At 34.4% G+C, this 27,854-nt stretch overlaps 2 protein-coding genes across 2 annotated transcripts in view; one reads left to right on the forward strand and one right to left on the reverse strand.

Moving 5' to 3' along the window:
* LOC130629906 (probable global transcription activator SNF2L2) overlaps positions 1-27,854 on the reverse strand; it is a 106,206-nt gene that overhangs the window by 65,392 nt on the left and 12,960 nt on the right. The window lies entirely within an intron of this gene.
* Positions 4,340-25,946, forward strand: LOC130629909 (uncharacterized). The gene is made up of 5 exons (XM_057443285.1): positions 4,340-4,689; positions 6,068-6,206; positions 13,033-13,558; positions 15,174-15,372; positions 23,562-25,946. The coding sequence occupies exons 1-5, from the start codon at positions 4,452-4,454 to the stop codon at positions 24,170-24,172; spliced, it is 1,713 nt and encodes a 570-aa protein (XP_057299268.1). The 5' UTR covers positions 4,340-4,451; the 3' UTR covers positions 24,173-25,946.

The following is a 27,854-nucleotide window of genomic DNA, read 5'->3' on the forward strand; positions in this document are numbered from 1 at the left end:
CAGACGTTCCATTGAGATTCAGACATATTTAATGTACGTTGTTTGAGTTTGGCTTTTGCTTTTGCTCTTTTTGTTTACTTGAATATAATAGAAAAAAGATTTTTGAAGTTTTATTTAACGAACTCTGGCTACAAGCATGCCCATTCCAGGGCTATTGTAAAGTATTGTGATATTAAAGGCGTTCACGTTAAGGAATGTCCGCCAAGGAGGTTTGTATTTTAAAATTAACCACGGCCATATATGAAACCAATGCAACATTTACTGAGCCTCGGTCCTTCTAGAAAAGAAAAAAATGTTTCGTTTATTTATGGTAAAAAGAGGCAATAAATCTTACACACTCTCTTTGTTGTAATATATATATTTTAAATATTTAAAACATCGATGTCTAATGTTAATTTTTCTTTTCTTGCTATGTATATGCCATTTTTACTCTGACAACGAATGCATTTTTAAATACAGTATTCTCTCTAATTAGCGGACATTGTTGGTGTATGAACAAAGTGTCCGCTAGTTAGAGGTGTCCGCCTTTTGAAAAGTTTTGCAATGTAATATCAACTAAATGAACGAAAAAGTCTTTTTAAAAAAACTTTACTTAGAGAAAAAAAATTCAAAAGATTGTTGTTTTAAGTTCCTGACTCGAATAATTTCAAGTCTGTCTTTAAGTGAGGATAAAGAAGTTCTTTCTTCTATTAAAATCTGATTTGATATGCGATTAGCTGAGGTTTGTGGAAAGAGGGTTAATCGTAGAGTTTGATATGGTCTAGATATACCAGTTATATGTAAGTTTTATGGACAACAAAAGTTGATTAACCGGTTTGCGAAGAAAATTGAGGGTGTAAAAGCCGATAATTCTTGTAAAGTTTTGAAGTGTTTAAAATAAATGTTTTAAAATTATTCGATTTTTATTATTTTTGTATGCTGCTCCCTAATTTTTTGAACTGTCCGCTAATTGGAGAGAAACAACCTATAGTTGCCATTTCGTGCAAAAAATTGTCCGCTAATCAGAGTGTCCGATAATTGAGTGTCCGCTAATTAGAAAGTTTTTTATGAGACTTTGACCAGAAAATAACCGGTGCATGGACAAAGTGTGCGCTAATCAGGGGTGTCCACCTTTTAGAGTGTCCATTAATTGGAGAGAATACTGTAGATAGAAAAGATTTTTTGTTATAATTTAAGAGAAAAGACTACGCACGCTCCCCTCCTCTAAAAAGAAATGCTGGAAGAAAGCACTAATAAAATTCTTGATTACTGTCGCTATCATATGTTTATCCCTGTTGCCAATTTGCGCAATCAATATAAAGTTAATAAAACTACGCAATTCTGTTTATTTTCGGCCAAATCAACGAAATTAAAAGCGCTAGCTGCAACAAAAAAAACACGGTTATATACAGCTCACTAGCTAATCATTGAGAGATGACAGTTACCTTTCCTTGTAGTCGCTCCTGACGTTTCTGCTGAAAAAAAAGCCATAGGGGTTTTTAGAACATAAGGTACAGAAAAACTCTTTGAAGCACATAGGACCAGGTATGAAATTATATACAAAGTCAAGAAAAAAAATAATTTGCTCTGAAATTTAGTTTTGCCTTATAGTTGATCGACCTTCTAGTTGAACCTTTAAAATAAGCTGAGGAGCCAGCCTGAGATAACCACCCGAAGCCTGGATGCGCTGTTGAATAGCGTATCTAGACTAGCGCAACAAAGGCTTATACGGCAGTTGATCAGAAATTCCTCGCGTCGACTGAGAGGATAGCAAAGAGGATAAATAAACCCGGTAATTGATAGAGATTAACATTTCATGTAGCTTTTTTAATATAAAAGAATATATTATTAAAATTAATAATTTTTGCTACTATTAATTTTAGGACTGTACATTTGATAATCGTTTAGCGTGAAACTGGCGGTTATGTACTTTCAACTTATTTTCAAATACATTAAATTTTAATGTGAGCACGCAATGCATTTTCAAATGAAACATTAAAATTTGCCGTGTTAATCAGACTTACAGTGCAACACATTGTTTTATTACCCAAGTAACAATACTTTATTTTAAAGCTGTGAAAGAAACTTTGGTCGTTGTTGAGTAAAGTTGTAGTAAACACAGCGTTATGGCAAACAATTGTAATCCAAACTCATAATCTACAAGCGCCAACAACACTATAAAAAAACCTTTGTAGTTAAAAAAATCTGATCCGCTGTCAGCTGGATGGATAATAGCAACATGTTCGCCGTCAGCTGCACCAAAGTAATATGGAAACTACCAGCGTCACCTTGTTTCATGTTCGTACTCTTCCCACTTTTCCCTGTTACTTAGAACTATTAAGTAGATTTCTCTCAACGTATTATATATCTCTGCACAGACAACAAGTATGAACTCTGATAAACAGCTCAAGTAGGAACTGTTTATCACACATTCGTTTATGGATATGTGTTACTTTAGTCTTCTTAACCATTCCTTAACCCAAACTGTGTTTTTTACGATGTGTTTTTCTTTTAATATTTTTAATAACGCTATTGCAAGTAGCAATGGGAAAAGCAGTTTCTTCCTTGAAGTTATCCATAGTTGCACTCTGACTGTAATAATCTTCCGTGTATATGTTTGAGGCAGGTGTTACAATATCGTTTTAATATATTTACGTGTATTTATGAAAAAAATATTAGCAGAATTTTAAAAGAATATTTAAAAAATGAATATTCTTTGTGAATATTCCTCCGTGTATATCGGCCTTAATGGCCGAAATCTTTAAGCCACTGGGTATCTAGTTTAGTTTAAATAAGATAAATATAATGTTTGTAAAATATTTTTCTATTTTACTATCCACTTGTTTACTTACGCAATAATTCACTTTAATTGCTCAGTTTTTACTTAGCTATGTGTTCTGCCAAAATACACTATCTTTATGTGCCAACATCTTAGCCATATTTCTCATTTCATATGATTTTTTTCCCAACAAACTTTTTAACAAAGAGTCACAAAATAATAAAAGCAAGGGAGACGAAATGTTCAAACACTTAAGCCTGGTTCACATCTATAAAGCAGAAGCAGAAGCAGACGCGGAAGCAGACTTAAGGGGGATTTTTTTTGTTTGTTTTGATTTTACATCGAACTGCGCATGCTCAGATACAATTCGCTGTCGTGAAATTCGTTTCGTGAAAATCCCCCTTTAAGCATAGTGTGAAGTATGAAGCATACGTTGAAGCATGAATATCAAAACGTTTTTATATCTTGCTTCACTTTCTGCTTCCATAATTGGTTTCACTTCACACTTGCGTCATGATTTTGTTAAAGTGAACATAAGAAGTAACGTGAGCAAGACTTTTTTTAACGTGAAACAAGAAATCAAAATGGCAGCCCAAAGTGAACAAGGACTTTCTGAAGCAGTTACAAACTTTCCGATCTTATATGATAAATCAGAGATTATTCAAAGACAAAAATAAAAAGTGATTGGCTTGGAAAGATGTGGAGGCAAGTATTTTAATACATACACAAAATGCAAAACATTTTGCGCATTATAGTCATTGTGCATATCCTGTTTGCCGAACCGTGAAATAAGCAAATTTGTTATTGACCTTAAAAATGAATTTTCAACGAAATAAGGCCCTCGTTATTTCGCAAATATAAGGAAAATTCTTCTAAAATTTGAGCCCGAAATAATTATCTCCTTAATCTAACATAGTACATTTTTACAAACATCACACTTTTATAAAAATTAAGAATCTGAAATAAGATGGATATCTCAAATAAGTAAACAATTTGGATGTCCATATTTTTCAAGACAGGCTGGAATTGTTATTAAAATGCTGTTCATATGGAAAATATTTCCTCGGTTAGCAAGGAAATATTTCCTATATGAACAGCCCCTAATATAACTCTTAAAAGCGCAACAATAGGACAATCTGTATGTGATTGTACCCAAATATTTATGCGCACTACACTTTTCTATTTTTCACTTTCTAAACTTTTCTAAACTAGAACTAGAATTCTCAACTTTGCAAAAAGAAACAGCAGGACACTGACTGTTTTAGAATGTGAATAAATATACCCTCTTCGGGAAAGCAGCTGCCATGCATTTACAGCAACACTATTTTCCTAGTTATTTGATTGGGTAGATCAAAAAATCGCACCCAAAATATTTGCACAAAATTAGATACTGGCTTTTCTGCACATTGATCCTGTCCGAATTATGAATGTACATTCGCCATTTCTTTTCAAATGTTTACGAGTAGCGGCAATCTTAGTCTAATGTTTCTGAATGTTGTGTTTTTTAAAAGAATATGTATTCATTCGCCTGAATTGTAAACATTCGTAATCAACCAAATCATTGAGTTGATCTAATGCTTGGGCAGTCATCTGTAAAAGCATATTTCATAAAGTGTTTGGTCATTTGAAATTTACTTTTAAATTCACAGTCGGATGCAGTGTTGTTACGAAAAGGTGTACAAATCTTTTAACCATGCTTTTGTTAACGTATGTTGCTATCTTGTTACTTGCCAACAATTATGTGCTTTCCGACGTCTTACACCGCGAAGCTAAGCACAACAATGATGTACTTAGCAAGTTAGAGGCTATAGAAGATAAAGTTGACCAGTTAGATGATCCAAAAGCAACAGAAGTATCGAAAAACGCTTTGAACGCTGCAAACAACATCTTGATCGGTTACAAACAACAAGATGTTTTGGGCGTGATATTAGGTAATGATTGATGTATTTGTTATTTTTATTTCTTGTTTAGCATAACCAAGGAGGTCATAACTTTATGGAATAAAACATTTAAGATTATACAAAAATTGTTAAATCTTTTACTTCCCTTGCGTGATTAAGAAAGGTTGTTTAAACCGTAACGCGACGTTTGAATTTACTAAATTAAAAGAAAACGCAAAAAGTGTAATTTAACTAACTCTATAATTCATCTACGCACCCTGAAGTTGCTCCCATCAACTTCCTACGAAAGCATTTATATAGCCATATTATTATTATTTTTATATATTTATTATTATATATATTTCGCCAGTATAAAAGTATGCATATATATAAATTGCAATGCTAGTTGGCATATAATAACGGCAGGAGCAAGTAATGGAAAAGAATATATTAAGCGGGAATATTTAGGCGTTACTTAAGTTACGGATCTAACCAAATGGTATGAACTGAACCTTAATTCCAGACTTTTATGGAAATTGTGTAGAAAAAACTATTAAGCCTTGCAGAATTTGTGTTTATTATTTACCAAGTAAATAGTGGTAGATACACATTCGACATCAGATATCAAAATAATATATAATAGCCGTTTTTAAATCTCTTGGTGCGCTTGCATAGTAATCGTGTTCAACATTTTCCGCTTTGTTCAACCGCTTCGCAACGATGCTTGCATCTAACAGAAGATGTACGAAATTTGTACGTACATTAAACAGATACTGGAGAAGGTAGAATGGAATATTTTATTTAGTCGAGCTTGTCATAAAAACGAGCCTGAATATATTTGATACCTAATTTTTCAAAGTCGATATATGAAGATATAAAGAAAAAGAAAAAAGATTACTGTTTGTGTTGTTTCTAAATTAACAAAACATTTAACATAGCAACAATTTTTTTCCCGCCGTGGGAAAAAAATGTTTAAAGAAGTGTCAATTATTCGATATTAAATATCTAAAATATTAGACAGAGCAAATACGGGTAGATAATAACATATTACAGTGCCGTAACCGCCGAGGGCCCCCCAATATTTTTCCTACTAAAAGAAAGAAAGAAAGAAAGAAAGAAAGAAAGAAAGAAAGAAAGAAAGAAAGAAAGAAAGAAAGAAAGAAAGAAAGAAAGAAAGAAAGAAAGAAAGAAAGAAAGAAAGAAAGAAAGAAAGAAAGAAAGAAAGAAAGAAAGAAAGAAAGAAAGAAAGAAAGAAAGAAAGAAAGAAAGAAAGAAAGAAAGAAAGAAAGAAAGAATGAATGAGAGATTAATATATCTCATTTTTCAATATAGACCCCCCAATATTAAAATTGTGGTTACGGCACTGTATTATGTGTCGATCGTGTAGTTGCTAAATTTTTATATAAATTATGCTAAACCTTTTTTTAAGGATTTTCTTCCATGATCGACACCTTCTTAACACTATTTGGAATACCCGGTCTTGCGACACCAATAGTCAAACTGGTTGCAACGATTGTATCTTTGTTCAGCGTAAAGAAGCCGCAAATTACTAAAGACAAATTTGACAGGTACGGGATTTATTTCATCAAGGTCTTAACCCAACTCGCTCCGCCGTTTCCCCCCCCTCCTTCAATAAATTCCCACAGGCTTGTCCAAATTTAATCAAACTTGGCACACTTATAGTACGTCACAAAACAAACAAAATGGCAGTAAAATTTTTTAGCTTGCGTTAGGACATTTTCTGTGACGTCGTCAAAAGCTTGAAATTTGTTCTAAATCTATCTGCTTATAATTCAATTACTCTAGTTCTAGAACGAATTTTTACGTTCTGTTTGAAGTTTCTGAAAGCTAAATAAAAGTTATTTAACATATGTTTCGGTGTTTACATAGATCGTATGAGAAATTGCTAAAAAGTTAGGGGGGAATCCCCCCTCCCCGGACCGAATAGGGTTAAGAGGTAAAAAAGGTGGCTGTGTAAACTATCTTTGTAAAACCTGGTTTCCATGAATGACTTCAACTTCTTCCAACATAAAAAATTGCCATCAAATAGTTTTTATGCAAAGAATGTTAAAAAATTGAAGTATAAATAGGTAGTCATGCTTCATTAAAAAATGTTTTATAATAGAATCCTCACTCTTTATTACATAACCTCATTATTGCGTATGCGGTGGCGTTGTTTTGCATTTCTTAATACTCATTTTTGCGCAATAACCATAAAAAATTTTTCCATCACAGACAGAGCATCAAACAAAACAACATGACAAAATGTTAGATCTTAGAAAGTTGTCAAACGCGATTCCCAAAGTAATGAAGGCACAATGGCATACTACTTTAATGGGATTAATTTTCGTGTGGATTAAATTTCGCCGGCTCGAAAATTCGCAAAATGTACAAGTTTAATATCTACCTCACCATAAACAAAAAAACCCGAAAAACTATCAATCGTCGTCCTCGTCAATAATGAATGCATCAAATGCATTACGTTCCATTTCTTCACATTCCCATTCAGAGTCTAAATCGTCATCGTCGTATACCTAATTCTTCTTCGCTCAAAGTAGTTATTCCTCCCACTCCATCGTTGTTGACGGTAAAATCAAGCATTGGATCAATGTCATTGAGTGGGACAAGACCTACCAGCCCTTTTTCAACTGCACCAGTAATCCCAGACGCTTTCCATCCACTAATAATCGTCTTTCGGCCATCTGATTTGGTCATTTGATTGAACAGGTATATGGAGAGCTTCAAGGCAATGTCGATGTTATGGAACAACTTCCCTTCATCTAACTGCATGGTTATCTGTGTACTGTAACAGTCATTGAAGTTCTTTTTCATAAACTTTTTAGCAAATCCATCGGCTGTCAAGTCGAGTGGCTGAAAAATGTGAGTCATATTAGCAGCCACACATGATATTTCGATGTTGTGTCCACGAAATAGATCCAAAACTCTAGCTGTCATCTGTCCAGTGAATACGTCCATTATTACCAATGTTATTTAATCGTTAGCCAGATTCTTCTCATTCCGAATTTCATCCCGAACCGGGGTAAACTCTTACTTGTTTCCCCCTCCATAAATAAGTTGCATGGGCAAAAAATTGTTTGGCAGTGAGATGGAAAACGTAACGGTAATGGTTCTCTTGTCAGTGCTTCCGTTGATTACTACGTTTAATGAACATCTTTTTGCTAAAGTTGTACGGCCTACTGGAACATACTTAGGCATATGTAGGCGTCTGATCGATGTTAATGATCAACGAATCCGGTATCTTGTGCATTTCGATCTTCGAAACAATATCATAATGAAACATCAACCTTGATTCCTTAATTACACCTTCTGGGATCTCAAGTTTTGCTGTGGTAGCACATATCCCATCCTTCAAAATAGACTTTGTGCCCAATGAAGAAGATATATCTACGTTACCGACGAAATTTGGATTTTTCTTTATTAACGCCTTTGCAGTGCTAACAGCAACATCTCTAGTTTTTACTGCACCACGCTTGCTGGGAGCCTGGATATATTGTTGCATCATGTCCTCTATACTTCCAAGTAACAGCGGTCTTCCACGTGGTTTGGACACTAATACAGATGATGGTGTGACCCCTCTAGAAGCAGCACTTTTGAACTCTACTTCTTATTTCTGTCAAAACTTGCAGTACTTTCATTAAAGATTAGCTCTCACTTTAAAAAGAGTAATTAAAAATCAAGTCAAAATATTGTACTAATTACGAAAAAAAAATTTCTTTTATACTTATTTTGATTTGTTCACAAGATATTCGTCTTTAAAGTTGTATAATATTAGCTGGAGAAGAAGCTTCTTGCCAGTCGCCATCTTGTGTCCCCATTGTAAATAAATGCCTTCCAAAAATCCAGTTTACAATTATGGTGTGAGGCGGAGATTTCTAATGTTAGGCATCGGTTTCAGTCATTCGTTGTATTTCTCTGTGCAATATGCTTTATACTTCTTGTTCCAACTAACATCCTTGAACCTGAAACAGTATGATTACAAGCCGAATCCGCTACCACTACTACATAAATGACACTGATATGTATCCCAAACAAACAATCTGCGGTAAACTGTCCGAAAACAGTATTTTTCCAACTAACTACAGACCTGGTTTCTCCATTAGTGCTACCGAAATGAATCGGTAACCAGCAAGCTTTGTACCCGCCTTCCATACAACTACGGTTACATGAATTGCAGGAGTAAAATCCTACGAGATCATGTGGATTTGCTGGTGCTTCCTGTCTTACGTTATAAAAAATCAAAACTTTATTTTTCCATGTCTATGTTAACTTATTTCGTAATAGCCTCTGCTTTCTTTCTAATAAGTTTCTTTGACACAATAAGCATCTTTGTACGACGTTCAACAACCCATTCTATTATTTTTCCTCCATTTTATGGCTCAACGGTTTTCCAGTCTCTTGTAAACGTTTTCTTTGGCAGGAAAAAGAAAACGGCAGCACAGACTTCCAAGATATTGGAAGTATATCGTTTGGCAAGTTGCTCAAAAAAAAAAAAAAAGAAAAGAAAAACACCCTAACTTTGAATTGGATGTTATAACTCCGAGGATTATTATTACCTTAACATATAATCAATTCTTTAAAGTAGTATTTTCTTAGTCCCTATCAAGTCCCTATGATTAAAATACTATAGGGGCCGAATAAGCCCCCAATGCCGAATAGGGACTTTTTCGGGAGTGGGAGCTTAGAAAGGAAATTAACAAAAACAAGTTTTTGATAATAGGAGGAGAACAATAAATTTTAGAAGGATTTAGTAAGTGATTTTTTGTTTCTTCTAAACATGAATTTGCATATTATTTTGTAAAATTTTGTTTCATCTTTAACCATTTTTATTTTTTTTTGACAACAATAAAGCTGGATGTGCTTAATTTTTTTTGCCGAAACTTATTATGTTTTTAACTGAACAAAAAGTGTAAGAAAATGTCAAATTTGGTTTTTTAAAAGCTATTTGCAAGAAAGGCCTCTTTTTTAACCTCAATCAGGTCGTAAAAATGCGTCAGTTATTGTAAAATATATGACTTTTAGGAAAAAGCGGCGTAACACTACTTCCGATATTCTATACTATAAAAAATGTGTAGTTTACACTGCTTTTGTGCCATAAGTGTATATTTCCAGGAACCACAGAGTAATCTCATAACAGGTGCGCGAAATAATTTTATAACAGGTGCACAAAATAATTACGTCGGCTAATTCCCGTTGGTTGTTCCACGGGTTAAACGACTAGTCTCTATAATAATAGCCGTTGTCTGTCTGTCTCTGCGCAACATGGCGGAGCAAGTAGCGAGACCCGCCGAAAATCCCCACGGCCCTTCAGCTTTATTTCGAATACCCGGCAGACCCCGTTTTTTTACCGGCCTTGCTTTCCAGCTCACGCGTAATAAACCAATCACGAGGCTCCATTTTAACTAATGACCAATCCAAGTGCTTCGCGGCCCCAACATGCCGACGGGAGGAAACATGCTACCCCTACGAAAGCCATTGTAGCTTGGAAGTGATGGTGTGAAGTTTGTAGGTGTCCTTTCAATCCTCCTTATTTCTTTTGAGTACTTTTTATCCTATGGGATTATTTAGCTTGTTTTCACATGTTAAGGTGAATATTTCATCACGTTTTCTAGCTGCGTATAAATCTTAAACAAGTTAGGGGGGGGGGCATACATAGTTTTTGGCTAGCTACAAAACGTAAATTTTGAGGCAGCTAGCTAGATATAGCTATCTTTATTTATTCTTATTCTTTTAAAGTTTTTATTCAGTTTGGTATATTGTTATTTAATCTTATGTTGAAGTTGGGTCTACCTACCTACCTACCTTCTTTTAGCTACCTCTGGCTAAAAAGTGAAAGTAGCCAAATGCAGTTTGGCTGCAAGTGAAAGTTGTCAAATGCAGTTTGGCTGCAACACAATTCTTAACAATTCTTATGCTAAGTTCAATGCAGTTAGCAGCGACCACTTTTATTACTGTTTTAAAAATTTATTCTGCAAAATAAAATTGCCGAGTAATTTTTTAAACAGAACCGGGCTGATTTAAACTCCGAAGCGAAGACTTTTGGAATATAATAGTAGCCTTATGCTCATGTATAACACGAAGATTTTGAAGGCTAGCTAGCTAGAGCCTCACTTATTACTAATCTGTATGGTCTAAGAGCTTTTTATCCTACCCAACATTTATTTTTATGTTGAGCCTGTAGCCATTTAGCTAGCTCCTATCTTTGGCTAAAGAGTGAGAGCATAAAGATAAAAATTCAGTTTGGCTACAACGATATTCTTAAGCTATAATTCTTATGCTAAAAGCAGTTAGGTAGGTAGCCAGCATCTTTTATTGTTTTCCTAAAATTTTTCCCGCAAATTAAATGGCTGAGCAATTGTTTTAGCTGGACGGGCAACGACAGGCTGTTCCCTGTGTTGCAATAAAGTTTTTTTGGAAAAGGGTACGTTTAACTGTATTAGGCGGTTAGCCCAGTTTTAACCACGTGTTTTTTGTAAAACCTGTACTAATTTTTAAACTTTCTCGAGTATCACACCTGTACGGATGGGCAACACTGTTTACCTGAACTAACTGCTCATCCCTGTGTTAGCAATGAACTTTTTCTTGTGTTTTAATTTAAACAGAGTCTGCGAGAAAGTTTTTTTCAAAAGGATATTATCCCTATACGTCTGTGCAGCACCGTTTAACTGTACTAAGCGCTCAGCTCGGTGTCACGATTAATTTTTTAAATTTAAAAAAACTTATTCCGCAAAAAAAAAATAATATTTTTTCTATAACGGTGTACTAACGCTTTGTAAACTCTGTTTTTATTTCAGCTATTGTTGCGTTAAGGTTGAAATAGACAACGCAATGTTAATTGTCCGCAACTCTCTTTGCCCGTGTAGTTATTTATAACAAAGAAACTGCATCAAAGGAACAATAAAAGTTAATTAACCATGAATTTTGCATAAAAACTTTTTAAAATAAACTTTTGAACTACGCAAATGACAAAATAAAAATAAAATTTTAAAATAGCGTAGCGTGGTTAACACAAGTAGCTTTTGACGCACGAACAGATAGACAGAATACGGCTATTATTAAAGAGACTAGTCGTTGCCCGTGGAAATATCCACGGGTTCGCCCGTCCTTTATATTTACCCGTCGCAACAAAGTGGATAAAAAGATATCGCATGTGATATTGGTGTTTCCGTAACATCATTTTCTAACTCAGTGGGGGGTCCGCGCAGAGACAGACGACGGCTATTATTATAGAGACTAGTCGTTAAACCGTGGAACAATCAACGGAATTTAGCTGACCTGATTATTTCGCGTATCTGTTAATTAAATTATTTCTGTTATGAAAATACTCTGCGGTAGCCATGGTCCCTGGAAATATACACAGAAGCAGTGTAAACTACACTTTTTTATTTTTATAGTATAGTTTATCGGAAGTAGTGTTACGCCGCTTTCTCGTAAAATTCATATATTTAACAATAATTTGTGCATTTTTACGGCCTGAGTTTGATGTAAAAAAGAGGCTCCTCCCTGCAAATAACTTTTAAAAAACTAAGATTGACATTTTCTCACACTTTTTGTTCGGTTTAAAAAACAATAAGTTTCAGGAAAGAAATAAGCACATCCAGGTTTATTGTTGTCATTAAAAATATAAATGGTTGAAGATGAAACAAAATTTACAAAATAAATTTTACATTCATGTTTAGAAAAAACAAAAAATCACTTACAAAATCTTTTTAAAATTTATTGTTTCCTTCTATTATTAAAAACTTGTTTCTGTTAATTTCCTTGAAAAGGCTCGAATAATTAAAACTTTTTCAATGAAATAGACAACGCAAAGTAATTGTCCGCAACTTTGACCGTAGTTATTTATAACAAAGAAACTGCATCGAAGGAACAATAAAAGTTAATTAACCATGAATTTTGTATAAGAAAATTATTAAATTAAACTTTTGTGAAACTACGTAAAAGACATAATAAAATAAAATTTTAAAATAGCGTAGCAAAAAGATCAAAGAGCTGTGTGCAATTTCGTGCGTGGTTAACACAAGTCGCTTTTGATGCACGAACAGACAGACGGAATACGGCTATTATTATAGAGACTAGCCGTTAGGCCGTGGAAAAATCCACGTGGTCGCCCGTCGTTTATATATCGCATTTGCAACAAAGTGGACAGAAATATATCGCATTTGGTATTGATGCGCATCTTAAAAATTTCGTGTTTCCGTTACGGGACACGGCTTTCGCGGACACACAGACAAACAGACGACGGCTATTATTAAAGAGATAATAAATTATTATATTAAAATAACTAATGTATTAATTTTTGGGACAAAGTCCTATCTATGATTTTAGATTAAATATACAAATGCGTTCAAAAAGTCTTTCCTGATTTATTTTCAGCGCATTGGAGAACCACGATCTAAATGTATTGAATGATAAAGTGGAAAATGCCATCTTAGATTTCAATCTTTATTCAAATCCTTTGTACTCTGGAAATTTGGATGAAAAATTTGATGCAGCAATGAATTATCGCACACCGATTCTTACAAAAATTAATATATACTGTGGAGAAATATTGGATAAGGTGAAATGTATCAAGAGTCTGGAAATATTATCGAAATATTCCTTAAACAGCCAATTAATGATCGCCTTGGCCGCAGGGGACAAGCATTACGAAAAGATAAAGACAAAACTGGATAATTACCGCATGAATGACGCCAAGAACTTAGAGTTTCTTTATAAGTTCAACAAAATGAAATCGGAGCAGATGGTTATTCTTCATGAAATATATTATAATCCACAACAGTATGTTACTTATGAATATGTAAGATCACTGTCCAAAAATCGCGTGGAACCATATATCTACGTATGCGAAGAAGAAGAGCTCAAAGGCGCATGCTATACAATAACAAAATCTAAGTGCAAGGTGAGTTCAAAATTTTGTTGTAAATAAATCAGCGTACAAGGATAATCTTTACGATTTATCCCTGGATTTGGCTTTGGTTTGTTAGTCTAAATTTACATTGCATTAAAAAAATTGAACACAGCGAATAAACTTTTTGTACGAGCTGAAATGGTGTGGAATGTAAACACAACCTTGGTGCGTTATGTATTGCAAACCTTACTCTTGACGGGGCGAGTTATGAAGTGTGGCAGTGTTTGATACAAAGATTACACCACTCGCAAGAGAAAGAAAGAAAATTAGGGAAATCTTTGGTGCAATCAATAACCTCAACAGATAAGAATATCAAATATAAAAGAAAGATAATCCCGTTATCCTTTTTTAATAAATGTCTAGCAGGGTTACAAGTTATGCTTTTAAGGAAGAGCTTGTGTATTCGCTTCAATAAAAGCTCTCTTGTATTTTAAATCATGCTATTTTGCCAGTGTCAATTTCTGATCCGCATTTTTGAAAGCTTTTTAGGAAAAATTAAAAGGATGAAAGTAATCTACTAATACTAATCTATAATTTGAGAGTCTCATCAATGAAAATCAATAAATTATAATAAATAGCCTTCTGGCTCCAAAAGTATATTAAATAACTAGCCGGGTTAAGCCGCAAGTAAATGTATGACCCGACGTTGAACACTCTGTACAGCGCCTAACCAGAGCCGTAAAGTGTGCAACACATGCAAGTAGACCGCTTTCAATTAAATTAAGCGCATCAACATTAGTGTTTCGGATGTAATATATCTTCCAAAAAAATAACTTTCCCGCAACTTAAGCTTAAATAAAAACACAATTTACAACCATTTGTTATCCTGTAAAATAGAAGACCCCATTTTTTTGTTTTGCAGATTTAAGTTCAGTGACTAAGCACAGGTAAACTGTGCCGCACAACTGTGTAGGCGTAATACCTTTCTCCAAAGAAACCTTATCGTAACTTTGGTTCAAAGTAAAAAACTTAGGAAACAGCTAAACCTCCTTTAGCTAAAAAAATCACTTAGCAATTTTATTTTGCAGAAAAAGCTTTCATGACAGTAACAAATTTTTAGCTATCTAACTGCATTAATTAAGGTTAAGAGATTTATTTAGCCGAGCTGCATTTGGCTACTTTTACTTTTTACCCAGAGGTTAACTAAAGACCTAGCTAGATAACCATAATCCTAACATAACAATAAATATATACCAAAGTGAATAAAAACTTTAGAAGAATAAGAATAAATACGGCTAACTGATAGCTAGCCGAATACGTTTGTAACCAAAATCTAAATATTGGTTTGCTTATGATTTTTACATGGTTAGAGAACGTGTTGATATATTTATCTTAGCAGTTGCGAACATCCAGAAAATAAACACTCCAACATACAAAATATTTAGCGGAGAAAAATTCAAAAGAAGACCTACAATCCTACACCATCCCTTCCAAACCTGAGCTTTTTTTCGTGCTCTGCCGTGATTCCGAAATTAAGCTGCTTGCGACCAAAACAAAATCTGTTAAACTTGAGTTCCGCCGAAATTTTTTAAATAAAGTTGCGGCGCAACTCTTTTAAACAGACAGAATACGGCTATTAATATAAAAGACGTTTTATATTTTCTAGCTGAAAGATTACACAATCAAATCAATGATTATTCCACTTGGCCTTGATGTAACATTAACGAAATATAAGAATAAAAAGATTGGGCCGTTCAAGGGCATGTCTGTTTATTCCAGTGATGAAAAATTAAATGAATATTCCTGTGCTAAAATAAAGCAGGATGAATCGTCTGATGCTTCACGATACGTGCGCATATGTAGAGGTAAGATCTTTTTTGTTTTTTTTTACAGTTAGCGTCTAACCAGTGCATGGATTGAAGTCTACTACACCCTCTATAGGAATTAGAATACACTTTAATTAGTAGTTTAAATTTATTTTATAATTTATCTTTTATACTATATCCATTTTTCTGAAATAATTGTACCTATTAGGCTATGAACAGTCAAGAAAAAGCTACAAAATAGAATCGCCTGATAATAGTACTTTATTGCCCTGTGAGTGTGTGTCTTCCGAAAGGTGAATGTTATTGTGATTAATCCAGTGACAAAGTAGCTATTTGTTGACGTTAGTATATTAGTTTGACGTTAGTAACACTTAGGTAGAAGTACAATAAAAGGACCCGTCATTCAAAATTTGATGACGTCAGTAATGACTCTTAGATACACAAAAAAAATTTCTTTAGAAGTTGCTTTACCCATTGCATATTGCATAGAGCTTCAAACGCTGATCTAGAAAATGCATGGGATCATTTACCTTTCAGGAGCAGTTGAGAAGATTTTAGGATTTAATTTTTTGTGATGACGCAATCAACCTGTTTGTTTTTGGAGCGAGTGGGATAGTAGGCATAGGTGTTATTCTGAGTGGTGTTAATGTAAATAGAGATCAAATCCCTGCTTCAGATTCCCTCGGCAGCTACTCTTTTAAAACCTATGATATTACATACATCAAATGAATCAAATAGTCATGTTAGTCCCATCCTACAGCAAATACGAAGCTATGCTTCGTATAAATCTTGGGTAAAAAGGGAAAATTTCGTACGTAAGAGATTTTTCTCTTCCTAGCAAATTCTGGCATGGTCGAAAGCGTATAAATATGGTTGAAGTGTATGTTACGAGAAGAGTTAATAAAACTTTCTAGGGAGGTGTCACAAGCGGAAATCCGAAATGATCGAAATGTTGAAATTTTATGATGACTCTATCTGCGAAAACCTTTCGATCCATCCAGAAGCGAGGAAAAGGGCATTAAAAACGACTGCAAAATGGGAAAAGGTGCTAGAATATGCTGCAAGATGGAAAGAACAATACAGAAAATGCGGCGCTTGTATCGCATATACACAATGGTCAGCACATATCAATGGACTCTAAGGATGTTCGCAAATGGCTAAAAAGTTCAAAAGTTGAAAAACAAAAAAGAATGATGTTTGAATTATTGGACCCATGATTTTGCAAAAAAAGTGTCAACACATATTTAAAAGAAATGATACACAGCTGCTGAAAAATTGTTCAACTAGAACCGAACCCAAGTGCTTACGGATGTAATCATGTGAAAAATCACGTCAGATATCGATATGAGAGTTACGGTGATCTACAAATTTAACTGCGACATTCACAAAGGTGGCGGAGATTGTGCGTTTCACTTGCAAGCCATCGAAGCGTTCATAGAGTATTTTGGATCAAACCTCTTACAGAACACTGTAACCTCAACATCAACCAAAGACAAACAGCAAAAACAGGCCGTTGAGAAAAGTCTTTACCAAGAATTAAAACATACAAGAGCTTGTCGGCATCAACCCGAGTATGCTGGAACGGCACTGTTTTTCAATCGAAAAGATAGATTTTTAAACAAAATGCTGCAAATGCGAGTCTTACGAAAACGTTTTCACACAAGCAAGTCATCTAAAACAGCATAAATGACAGGGGGAAAGACAACGATCATCTGCAACCGTAAAAAGGGGAAGTGTATGCCATGTTGTTTTTAAAAAAACTTTAGTCATTCTGTATCATAATGGATAGAATAAATGTCACTAAAGATTGGAAGACACATGCACGCACTATGTGGAAATAGAAGAGATCGTATCGCAGGGAAGAAAAATGGATATAAAAGCAGATGGGTATGAGCCTACTACAAGGTGTGTCTACAAGTACGTTGGATGTGAGTACCTCGGATGTGGTAAAGTAAAAAGACAATAAATACCGTTACAAAAAGAGTAATTCACAAAGGTTACACTTCGCTTAGTATATTTCACACATTCTTTCATATGACACGAACAACTTTTCTAGCGCCTGATCTCTATCTTGCAGCTTCGTTATGCACTTTCAGCGAGAAGATAATAAATACCGTTACAAAAAGACTTAGGCGAAAGTGAAAGCTATACAGGAGGTAGGCTAAAATCTCATCACAGCTTAGGAATGTAAGAAACCCCCACGAGTAAATCGTCACTTTACAAAGAAAATAACGCCACATCTTTACTACAACGTTTTCGACTTTGGGACTTTGGTACCACCTATGCCAAAGCAATAAAGCTACGATTAGCTGAACTACGTAAGACCAATTGCACACGAATACATTCACAATAGCATCAGAGGAAAAAAGTGCTATCTCCTGTGAAGTTTAAGGAATGCCGTGGTAAATTTTACACGCGCTTGTTTGTCACAACAATTGTCTGGTTGCGAGAGTACAATATGGCAGATACAGAGCCGTTTATCAAAGCAGTTGATAAGACAAGGACTTAGTACTTTGACGATAATATCGACATCCTGAAGGTTGATGTAAGTATTCCTTGGGCGAAAGATTTCACACCTACAGAGAACCTAGACTATGCAGACCGATGCACAATCTCTAAAACACAGTCCATTGTAAGGAATACACCGTGCTAATATTGACTTCTCTTAAGAGATTTTTAAAACAAACCCCCTGCTAAGGGGGTGCGTCTTGCCGCACCTCATGGACTTGTGCGCGGCGTTGTTTGTACAGTTCCGTACGTTGCTTTTATATCATTGCTTCCAATGCAAATTTATACGCTCTAATCGAGACTCCAAGTGCACATCGTACAAGTTCTCAATGGCTTCTGCAAGCATGGGTTAAACAGAAAAAGGCGTGAAGAAGACATAAACTTATCCATACAAAAATTTTTGGCCGTAGCTAGCCTCCCTATTCTAACTCTAGCTTGAGAATTCTATCACGCTGCTTTTCAATCACATATAAGCTAGAATTGTTAGTGCGTCTATAGCCCTTTTACAGGCCTGTATTTCAGATTTCATTTCATAACCATCTTCCTGCAATTTACAAAGCTTACACTTTGCTTAGTATACTTCACAGATTCTTCTATTAATACAATAATAACCGATTACCCCGGGCTGTACCGCAAAATATCGCCCGAGGTCTAAGTGCCGACCGACCTTGCGAGGTCGGTGCAATGACTGAGGGCGATATTTTCGCTACAGCACGGGGTAATCGGTTTTTATTGTATTTATTAACCGTCTAAGTGAGATAAAAATGTAAAATAAGAATTTTAGTTTAGTGTTCTTATAATTTTAAAATTCACTAGCACTACTTTTGTTAACACTCGAGGTCAAAATTCGAAACAGTCCTGTCTGAAAACAAACATTCTATTTAGAATTCGAAAGTCCCTGTAGAATAAAACTTTGTAAACCAAACATTATGATGTTAGACACGCACAGAATAATGTGTAAAGTTGAATGCGCAGCTACAATATAGTTACAACGAATATTAAAGTAATTTTTTTAACTAGCTAGCAAGGCAATAATAACATGGGCTTCAACGAGTTTTATATTGACTTGGCAACCACAAAGCTGAAAGAACGAATCTGAAAATGAGAGGAGATGTATTTTTTATGATTCCATCGCCCTGTATTTAGTATTTTTGATAAAACTGGTAATCAGATCACCGTTTTTTATGGACAATGTTGCTAGTTAACTAGTTATGTTGAAGAAGCATCCGACGAAATATTGGTGAATCTGGTTATAAATGTATTGTAGGAGTTAGATATATAATCATTTCCAATGCTTCTTAAATATTTTTATTGTGCTTATTTACATTTTAAGCCATTTTTCTTGACGACGGGCAATACCGCAAAATATCGGCCCGTCGTCAAGAGCGCTGAGCCAATCAGAATACCTAAAAACCCGTATGACCCGCTTGAAAAATCCAGACGGTTAACAAATGGCCAGAACATCTTCTCTAGCGGCTTTTTTCTAGCTTGTGGCTTCGCTATGCACTTCTTACGTCACTCTGCAATCCAATAACCTCTCGGATGGTCTGACACACAGAAAGTTTTTCTCTTATAATAATACGGAGTGTATGTGACGGTCATAGTGGATATCGTCATTTTCCTTTAAAGTCGCCGAAATTTCTTTTGAAGTTGCCGAAAAAAGTATATCTCAAATGCTAAATTTTATGACGTTACGGCGCGACGTCAATAACACTACTTTAACGTCAATATCCTATATTAAATAAATGAAGCCATTACAATGCACTTAAAACCTTGGGGCCAAATAACTTGAAAACGAGGTGGTGACGTCAATGATTTTTCACCGGGTGGGTAGCTAGGGACCACTAGAGGACCAATTTAAGTAACTTTCCCAAACCTGGGTTCACAAATCCGTTTCGGAGTGGACTGGTTGATGACGTCATCAAAAACCCTTCAAACCCTAATATCTCTTCAACCGTTTGTCACAAGTACATGATCCTATACATTTTCTTGATCAGCGTTTCAAGATCTATACGATAAAGGCAACGGGTACACAAATTTTTGAAAAAATATTTTGTGTTTTGACAGGTCTCTGCTGACGTCAGCAAAATTTTTAAACCCTTATATCTCATTAACCGTTCATCGAAAGCACATAATCATATACATTTTTTTAATCAGCGCTTTAAGCTCTACACTATGGAGGCAACGCGAAAACAAGGTTCTCAATTATTTTTTGTTATGGATCGGTTGCTGACGTCATCAAAATTCAAATGACTCTTCTTTTTCATTTTTATCCTGCCTCTTCAGTGGATATTTCCACGGGCCTTATCGACTAGTATTTTTGTATTTTGGCTTAATCCTAATCTTTTATCAGTCGTTCATCATGTTCTTTTCATTGTCTTCGAGGCTCATGTCCTGTCTCTCAGAGATGGCCAGTTTGACTGGAGACTGTCTTCGCTTTATGTGCGATTAGTCTGTTATCATTTCGTCACTGATGGATACGCTTTCTTCACTAGCAAGGAGTAACAAAAATTTAACGCTCCATTTAAAAAGATAATCTTTTCGGTGCATTGAGAAAACGTAGTCGTTCTTCCAATGTAGAAGAACAGTTCAAGACGCAAGGAGTTCCACCATATCGTATGGAAGTATAGTCTTCCAGAAGTATAATTTACACTCAGTGAGCAAGTGTAATACACCCTTAGTCTTGCCCAGCTTGCTGGTCCCGGGGGATATCAGGTTCTTTCCCAATATTTACCATTTTTTCTGTGAGAAACCACTTTTAAAAAACGCTTGCCAAAGGACTTTGCTGCGACTTTTAATATTCTAGGGACTGCCATCTACCGCAAAGATTTTTGAGCCAGGGATCTTTTAGCAGGTATACGTAACACAATTTATCTTCCGCGCCATCAGCCTTCTTGGCGATACGCAAATTGATGCCATCAATGAGCTTTAGAAGGACCTACCTCTCCTGTAAAGACTGTCATGCTAGAAACAGGGCGTAATTTCCAAATTGATTCTTAAAAACGTTTGCGATCTGCTCAACGTGACCTAATAGAGCATTGCACGCGAGTAAAGTTCTTAAACTTCATCTTTCACCAAGATTGCAATTCTCCTGGGTAGGCCTTGTGCTGCAACAGGAAAAAATCTACGACAGACTCTACAGAATTTTCTATAAGGACTACAAATATGAAAATAATTCACTAAACATAATCTGTCCTTAACTGATTTTATTAATTGTTTCAGACAAAGTATGGATTCTCATATCCGAAATTTTTTGTTAAATAAAAACCACTCTTGGTTAATTACTATAACTTTAAAACCATACATCAAAATCCGATCTTATAAATTTTATCGATCAGCGTTCCCAATTCTATACAAAAAAAACAGTGACTGAACAACTAAATAAAATGTTTTGTGCGTTAATTGCAGACGTCAAAATAAGCCATCCATTCCGTTGTTCTTCTGTCCATGTGTATTTTCTACAATCTTGACAAGTAGTCTAACATAAAACTTATAGGAGATTTTTTATCATTAGACATCCGTTTGTTCATTCCCAGAGAGAATGTTTCGACAATATCGGACCTCTGCGTATTTTAGTAATGCACACAGTAACTTGTCCTTAATCTCATATAATAATACAAAGTGTATGTGACTCTCATAGTGGATGTGTTCCTGCACATTCACTATGAGAGTCACATACATTTTCTTTTGAAGTCGCCAAAATTTTCTTTAAAGTTGCAAAAAAAATTATGTCCATTTTGCTAGCGGGTTTACTTTGTTTACATCACGTAATGAAAACGACTCAAATTAACTTGCTAAAATAAATTTAACGGCTAACTTTTAAAAAATGGTGTCCTCTCGCCCCCAAAAGAACAATCTCGTTATCTTGAAAAAAGTAAAAAAAGTGGTTTAAAAAAGCATAGTTAAAAAGGAAAAAGTCCAAGTGAAGAATTTTGGTTTGTTGTCAAAGGCTTATTGAACTTTTAGGATATAGAGAGGAATAACTTTCCTTATGTTTTCTGTAAACTTTACGAGAACGATTTTGCAAAACTTGAAGTGTGTGCGCGATTTGGAGCAACTTTTATTGTTCTGTTGTAACATCTTGTTAAACTTACCATGTAAATGACCAGGTTACATACTTTTACAATGGTTGTGGTTGATATTTTTACAAAGGCTGTTGGCATTTTGGGGGAAAGTTTAGCTGGGTTTTTGACATTTTTTGTTAAAATTTCTGAGAAGTTGATAGTATGATTGTCCGTTTATATTGTCTGTGTTAAAAATTACTGTTTTTTAAAATGTCGTGTAAACTTGCGCACAAAGACCATATGCATTATACTAAAGGAGCAAATTTTGATACAATTAGACTTTAGTGTGAGCTGTTGTGTTAGTTATTTTTTTTATATTTTGTGTTATAATTTTTTTTAAAACTTTACAAACTTTACTCAAGGATTTCACAAAATTTTGCGGGAAAGAATATTTGGTGATGATGAAAAATTACTGAATGTTCGAACTGAAAATGTTTTTTTTTTTTTTTTACATTTTGTGTTTAACTTTTTTAAGCAAGGACCATATGCAAGTATATATACTAAAAAAAATAATTTGACATTCTACGCTTTCCAGTTGTATTTTCGTATGCACTAAAATGACTGCTTCTTCTAGTTGTTGAATTTATTGTTTCATATATTTTTGTGGAAGATTTTATGGGTGAAGACAATTTAGAACATGCCAATTGAAGTGATTTTTGCTCTTTTTTATTCGCTCCTCAGAAACCCTTGTGTTCTACATTTAGTATGAACTTTTGTGAGGAAGGACCATATATATATAATGATTTCAAAAAAATCATTTTTGTTGACTTGAAATTTACTTTTTGCTCATTGCTTTTTTGATATTTCAGTTTAAAATGTTTGGTAAAGTCAGTACGGATCATTGGACAAAAAAATTGTTTTATTAACAGGTTAATTTTTACATTTTGTGCATATTTTTGCGCGAGAGGATGGTATGCAACCGAGTAAATAATTTTTCAAAATTTAAATTTAATGTTTTCCAAATATAGCTTTTGATATTGTGGTATAAGCATTTAAGGAAAAGACAATATTTAAAATGCGTAAGGAACTTAATTTCACAGATCTGTGCGAGTAAGTATTTCCAAGCCTTTCTTTTCGAAACTTCAGATTAAATATTGAAGGTTTTCAACATTTCAACACCAGATAAGATGTATACACATTTGAGATGTGTCAATTCTGGCATTATTATTGTTGTCGTAACGGTCTGGGTTGTGATAGCCAATGTTGTAACATCCTACCAACTAGGTTTTGTTTTTTATATTTTGTCTGAAGTTTTGTTGGAATGATTTCCTGCAATTTGACATTTGACATTTTGTTTAAGATTTTAAGAACTTTTTTGTTATATTGGAGTTATTTCTTGCAATCGTTTTTTTCGCATTTTCAGATTGTTTCTTTTATTAAAAGGCAGTATTCAATATGCTAATGTCTTAAAAATTAAAATGGCAGATCTTTTTAATTGGATTGCTAAATAAATAAAAAAATTGTGTTCTTTTGACTTTGCTGACGTCAGCGAAAAATCATGTTCACTTTTCCTCACAGTAACCTTAAGATCGCCACCACTTTGACGTCGTCAATGATGGCTCAGTAAATCCGTATCCTATTCTATCGACGTTATCCGTACAATAATAGGTAAATAATATAATGCAAATAAAAATAAAAGTCTTTCCTTTTATTTAGAAAATGGTTGGTGCGACATAATCCCTAAAAAAGACGGCGAATTTAAAAGTATAAATGGAATAGATTGGAGAAACAGGAAATTATCGTCAATTTTTGTACCAGATGGTATGACAGTCAAAATAGAGGAAAAGGATCAAAAGGAAAATGGAGAAAAGAAAATTCCGGTTGTAATATACGGTCGTCATTTGGTAAACTTAAAGAAATCATTTTGGATGAGTTTAAAAGAAATGTTTAACAACAACAATTGTTTAGAAGAGGAACTAGAGAATTATCATATGTCGATAACTGAAAGGGGTAAAAATACTCATCCTGGTTCGCCTAAAAATTCGATTACCTATAATATTCAAACATCTGATTTAAATACCGAAGATAAGGTGCTACTATGCAATGAATTGTATGGTATGGGACTCTGTATTCAGAAAACAGAGGGAAAATTTTCCTACGATCTCCCTAGTCATTTATGCAAGTTTGATGTCAAATCTGTAATTATTCCATCTTCAATGGAAGTCAAAGTTTGCAAACAAAATTCTAAATGCTCTAATTTTAAAAGTGGTATAACATGGAATTTGGATGAATACGAAGAATTTGACATAGTTATCAAAAAAAGATAAAGGACATTAAATTAGCAGCATTGCTATACATGTACCTGATAATTTATGTGAACTTTTGTGTGGAATATGTTGAATATACATGGAAAAGTGTTATTTCATCAGAGTTTTTTTTAAAAAAACATTCTTACCATGCGGCGTCTTTCAAAAAGATGAAAAATCAGAATCTGAACGTGTTGTATCTTTTAACAAAAGTGTATAAAACAAAGACTCAAAGCCCACGAAATATAGGACGCTAGAAGTTGAAGGTTAAATTTACAAATCCTAACTAATGTTTAGGCGGCCAGGGAGGGTAAACATGCACATTGGGGAGAGGGGGATGGTGCTGGATTAATTTCGAACTTAAGCATATTCAAGGGTAAAACATTGGTTTTTCCATTCTGACTTCACTTTTAGCTATCCATATTAATAAGTATTAATTACATTTGTCATTTTAATGCTGATGTCATCATTTTTATTAAATTTTCGAAAAGATCGTGCAACCGCTTGTAAAAGGATAGCAGATAGTTTTTAAAAAAACCATACTATCTGTCTTCGCAATTAATAAAAATAAATTTTCTGATGTGTTGTAGGGAGTTAGCCCAATTTCCCCTATGTTTTGGCAACGAATTAACTGTGTTGCAGGGATAGGTGGCAAAACCGACCTACCTTCTCTAACTCCCCTTCTGATGGGTTTTAAGTCATAAACGGCGGAACGAATAATGTCTGTTACATGAAAAGCAAATACAATGCCTCCAGTGATGACCGTCAGCAAAATGTTTTTTTTAAGAAATCCTGTTTTGAAGGTACTAACATTATATATTATTGTAATGCAGGTAAATACTAACTTATGGAGCCAATTAGGCATTAAAATCCGTAAGAAATTGATACGCGTTTCAAAATGTTGAGCATTTTTGGTTGCAAAAGATATTTAGTTAATACTTTTGGATCGAAATAGGTAACTGCTTACGTCACCAATCTCTAAAAAACGTCAAAAGCAGAAAAAATTATTGTGCGTAAATCGGTGTGAGATCGAGAAAACATTAAGCCTATGGGTAAGTGTAGCAAGGATTGTAAAGTGTTTGAGCTACTTATAACGCGCGAACATTAAAAAAAGAAGTTCCGAAAAACACAATGGCAGTCAAAGAAAACTAGACTTGGAATTCGTCATTGGCACAATTGTATTATAATATAGGATTAGGTAAAAATGTCTTTAGAGAAAGCTGCTAATTTCAATGCGCGCAAGCTTAATAGCAGGGTTTGCTAAATGTAACGTCGCCATTTCGTTTCTCTCGTTTCGTTTCTTTCGTTTTGTTCCTCATAGCTAACGCATTGTCTTCCCAAAGCGTGGCGTTACGCTTGAATTTACTAAATCAAAAAGTTAAAACAAGTTAAAGACCGAAGCAAAGAGAGCTCCTCAAAATAATTCTTTTTATGTTCAGGACCAAGGTTGCTACTTTTATAAAAATTGTATAGCACTTCAATATAATTCGAAAATAAACTAAAAAAACAAATTGTTGTAGTTGAGTATAAAAAAAGTTGGCTGTTTAGAAATATTTTTTATAAAGAAGAAGAAACGTACGATGACATAACGTCACAAAGCGAACTGCTAGGATATCAGGAAATTGCATACATTTTCAATTCGTTCTTGAAACGAAGTTTAGTAATCGAAGTAAAAATCTGATTGGACTTCATCCAAAAGACGTTAGCTACTAACAACAACAGTCAACAAATGACAACAAGTGACAACGAGTCATATTAACACATAAACTAGCGTGACATTCAAAGACTAAAGATATGGTAAAATCAATAAGGTTATTCGAGTTATAGAATAAGGTTTTCACCAGTAAAAAAAATATCTGCAGTAACCATTAAATAAATGAACTGAACTATACATCAAATAACAAATTGCGAAAGTAAAGCCATACAATGTAATTTGTCTGAATTAAAGGTCCTTACCACAAACTTTACAAATTTTGAAATTAAATTAAACACATAGCAGTGCAGTGTAAAAATCTGCTATATCTATGCCTTTCTCTAGTGTTTTTTTTTTTTTTTTTTGCGAAGTGGAGCTTTCTCCTAGTACATGAATTTTTTAAAATTTCCGACTTTTTGACCTTATTTTTATGGTTATACTGCCTAACTTTTGTTATTGTTACTTCTTAAAAGAATTCCGTAAAAATCTGGTCGATCAAGACAAATTTATCCGTGGCGTTTCCAGCTGGCACCAAATAGACTTACAGTTTTAGCCAAGTGATTCATACGTCACTCTGACTAATATCACGTGATATTTCCTTAGTTGCATAGCACCTCAAAAAAAACTTCTGCTGATAATAGCCATATCGCTTTGGTCGCAATGGATAAAGGGGCATTTTCAAGAAAACGATGAAGACGTATGAGCAAGTGTATCACTTTTCTTTTTTACATGTAGTGAAACCCTTCGTAGCCGCACTCCCACCAAAAGCTAGCTAGCATAATACTGCCGACTTAGCTAGTAGAATAATAAAATTAATAATATTAGATAGCATATAACTAGCTAGGTACTTCAACAGTTAGCTAGCATAAAAAAGAGCAAACGGTGCCATATAGCTAGCATTAAACTAGTTCAAAGCTAACATAAAACAAGCTAAGCTAAATAGCTAATTAGCAAAGTTCTTTTGCACAAATTCTCAAGCTATACATGTGCTACACAGTGAGTAAGATAATTCTACCTTGTGGGAATGTCCCATCATAAGCTTGTTCTAGCTACAATCGTCTACTTGTTGGCTCTGGAAATTTTATATCAAAAACCAAGAACCAAAAATTTCAGAAAAATCAGTAAAAAAAGATAGCTAGCTACATATCCTGAAGATAGCACGGTCTGTCCCCACTCATGATCAATGTTTATGTAGAGTTTGCTGTGGTAAAGTGTAATCGTTTAGGCTGGTCAGCCGCAAAGGGAACTTTTAAAAATTGAATGACATGGAGGGGGAGTGGGGTATAAATATATCAGGAAACTTTTTCAACATGTGTATATATATACATTTGTTATTACTGAGGCTTTTTAAATTCTGACATGCGGTTCTCGTGCAATCATAAACATTGCATTCAATTTATCGGTTCAATTAAAACGAATTTCAGAAATATGAACAAACTTCTTAATCGGAAAAATTTTATAAACTAAGAAATAATTTCTCGATAAAGAAATAGTTTCCGTTTTTGTAAATTGACCTAAACTGTACACTGATGCTACGTTTATCATTGTTTTAGTATTTTCTGATACATCCGGTTCTAAACAAAATATATGTCACTGGCTCATGAAATATTGCGCCGGAACAGACTGCAGTATTGCTAATGCAAAAACTTTGGGACATATTTCATTAAAATAAAACTTTTGCGCTTTGGCGAAAATAAAATCGTTTGCTCCACATGGAGCACGTGGAGACTCTTTTACGATTTTTTTTATACGATTCGACCGAAAGGAGCACCTTCAGTTTTTTGCCTGCGAACCTGGGACCCCGTCGCCCGCTCCATAACCCTTTCTATATTGATTGCGTAGAGTAGCGCAGCAAGCGAAGCCTATTTCCTCATTAAATAAGCCAAATATAATTAGGGTCGAGGATTCTTGAATTCTTGAGTTTTTTCGTACTTTTTCTGGACTGGGTTGCCTAGTAGTTTAATCTGGTCATTCTCCCGTAAATGTTTGATTAAGTCAGACAGCATATTG

This window comes from Hydractinia symbiolongicarpus, chromosome 2 (genome assembly GCF_029227915.1).
Source record: "Hydractinia symbiolongicarpus strain clone_291-10 chromosome 2, HSymV2.1, whole genome shotgun sequence".
NCBI lineage: Eukaryota > Metazoa > Cnidaria > Hydrozoa > Anthoathecata > Hydractiniidae > Hydractinia > Hydractinia symbiolongicarpus.

Coding starts and splice junctions, on each gene's coding strand:
- LOC130629909 (XM_057443285.1), top strand. CDS start 4,452: ATGCTTTTGTTAACGTATGTTGCTATCTTGTTACTTGCCAACAATTAT. Junction 4,690..6,067: donor TGTTTTGGGCGTGATATTAG/GTAATGATTGAT, acceptor CCTTTTTTTAAG/GATTTTCTTCCATGATCGAC. Junction 6,207..13,032: donor ACTAAAGACAAATTTGACAG/GTACGGGATTTA, acceptor ATTTATTTTCAG/CGCATTGGAGAACCACGATC.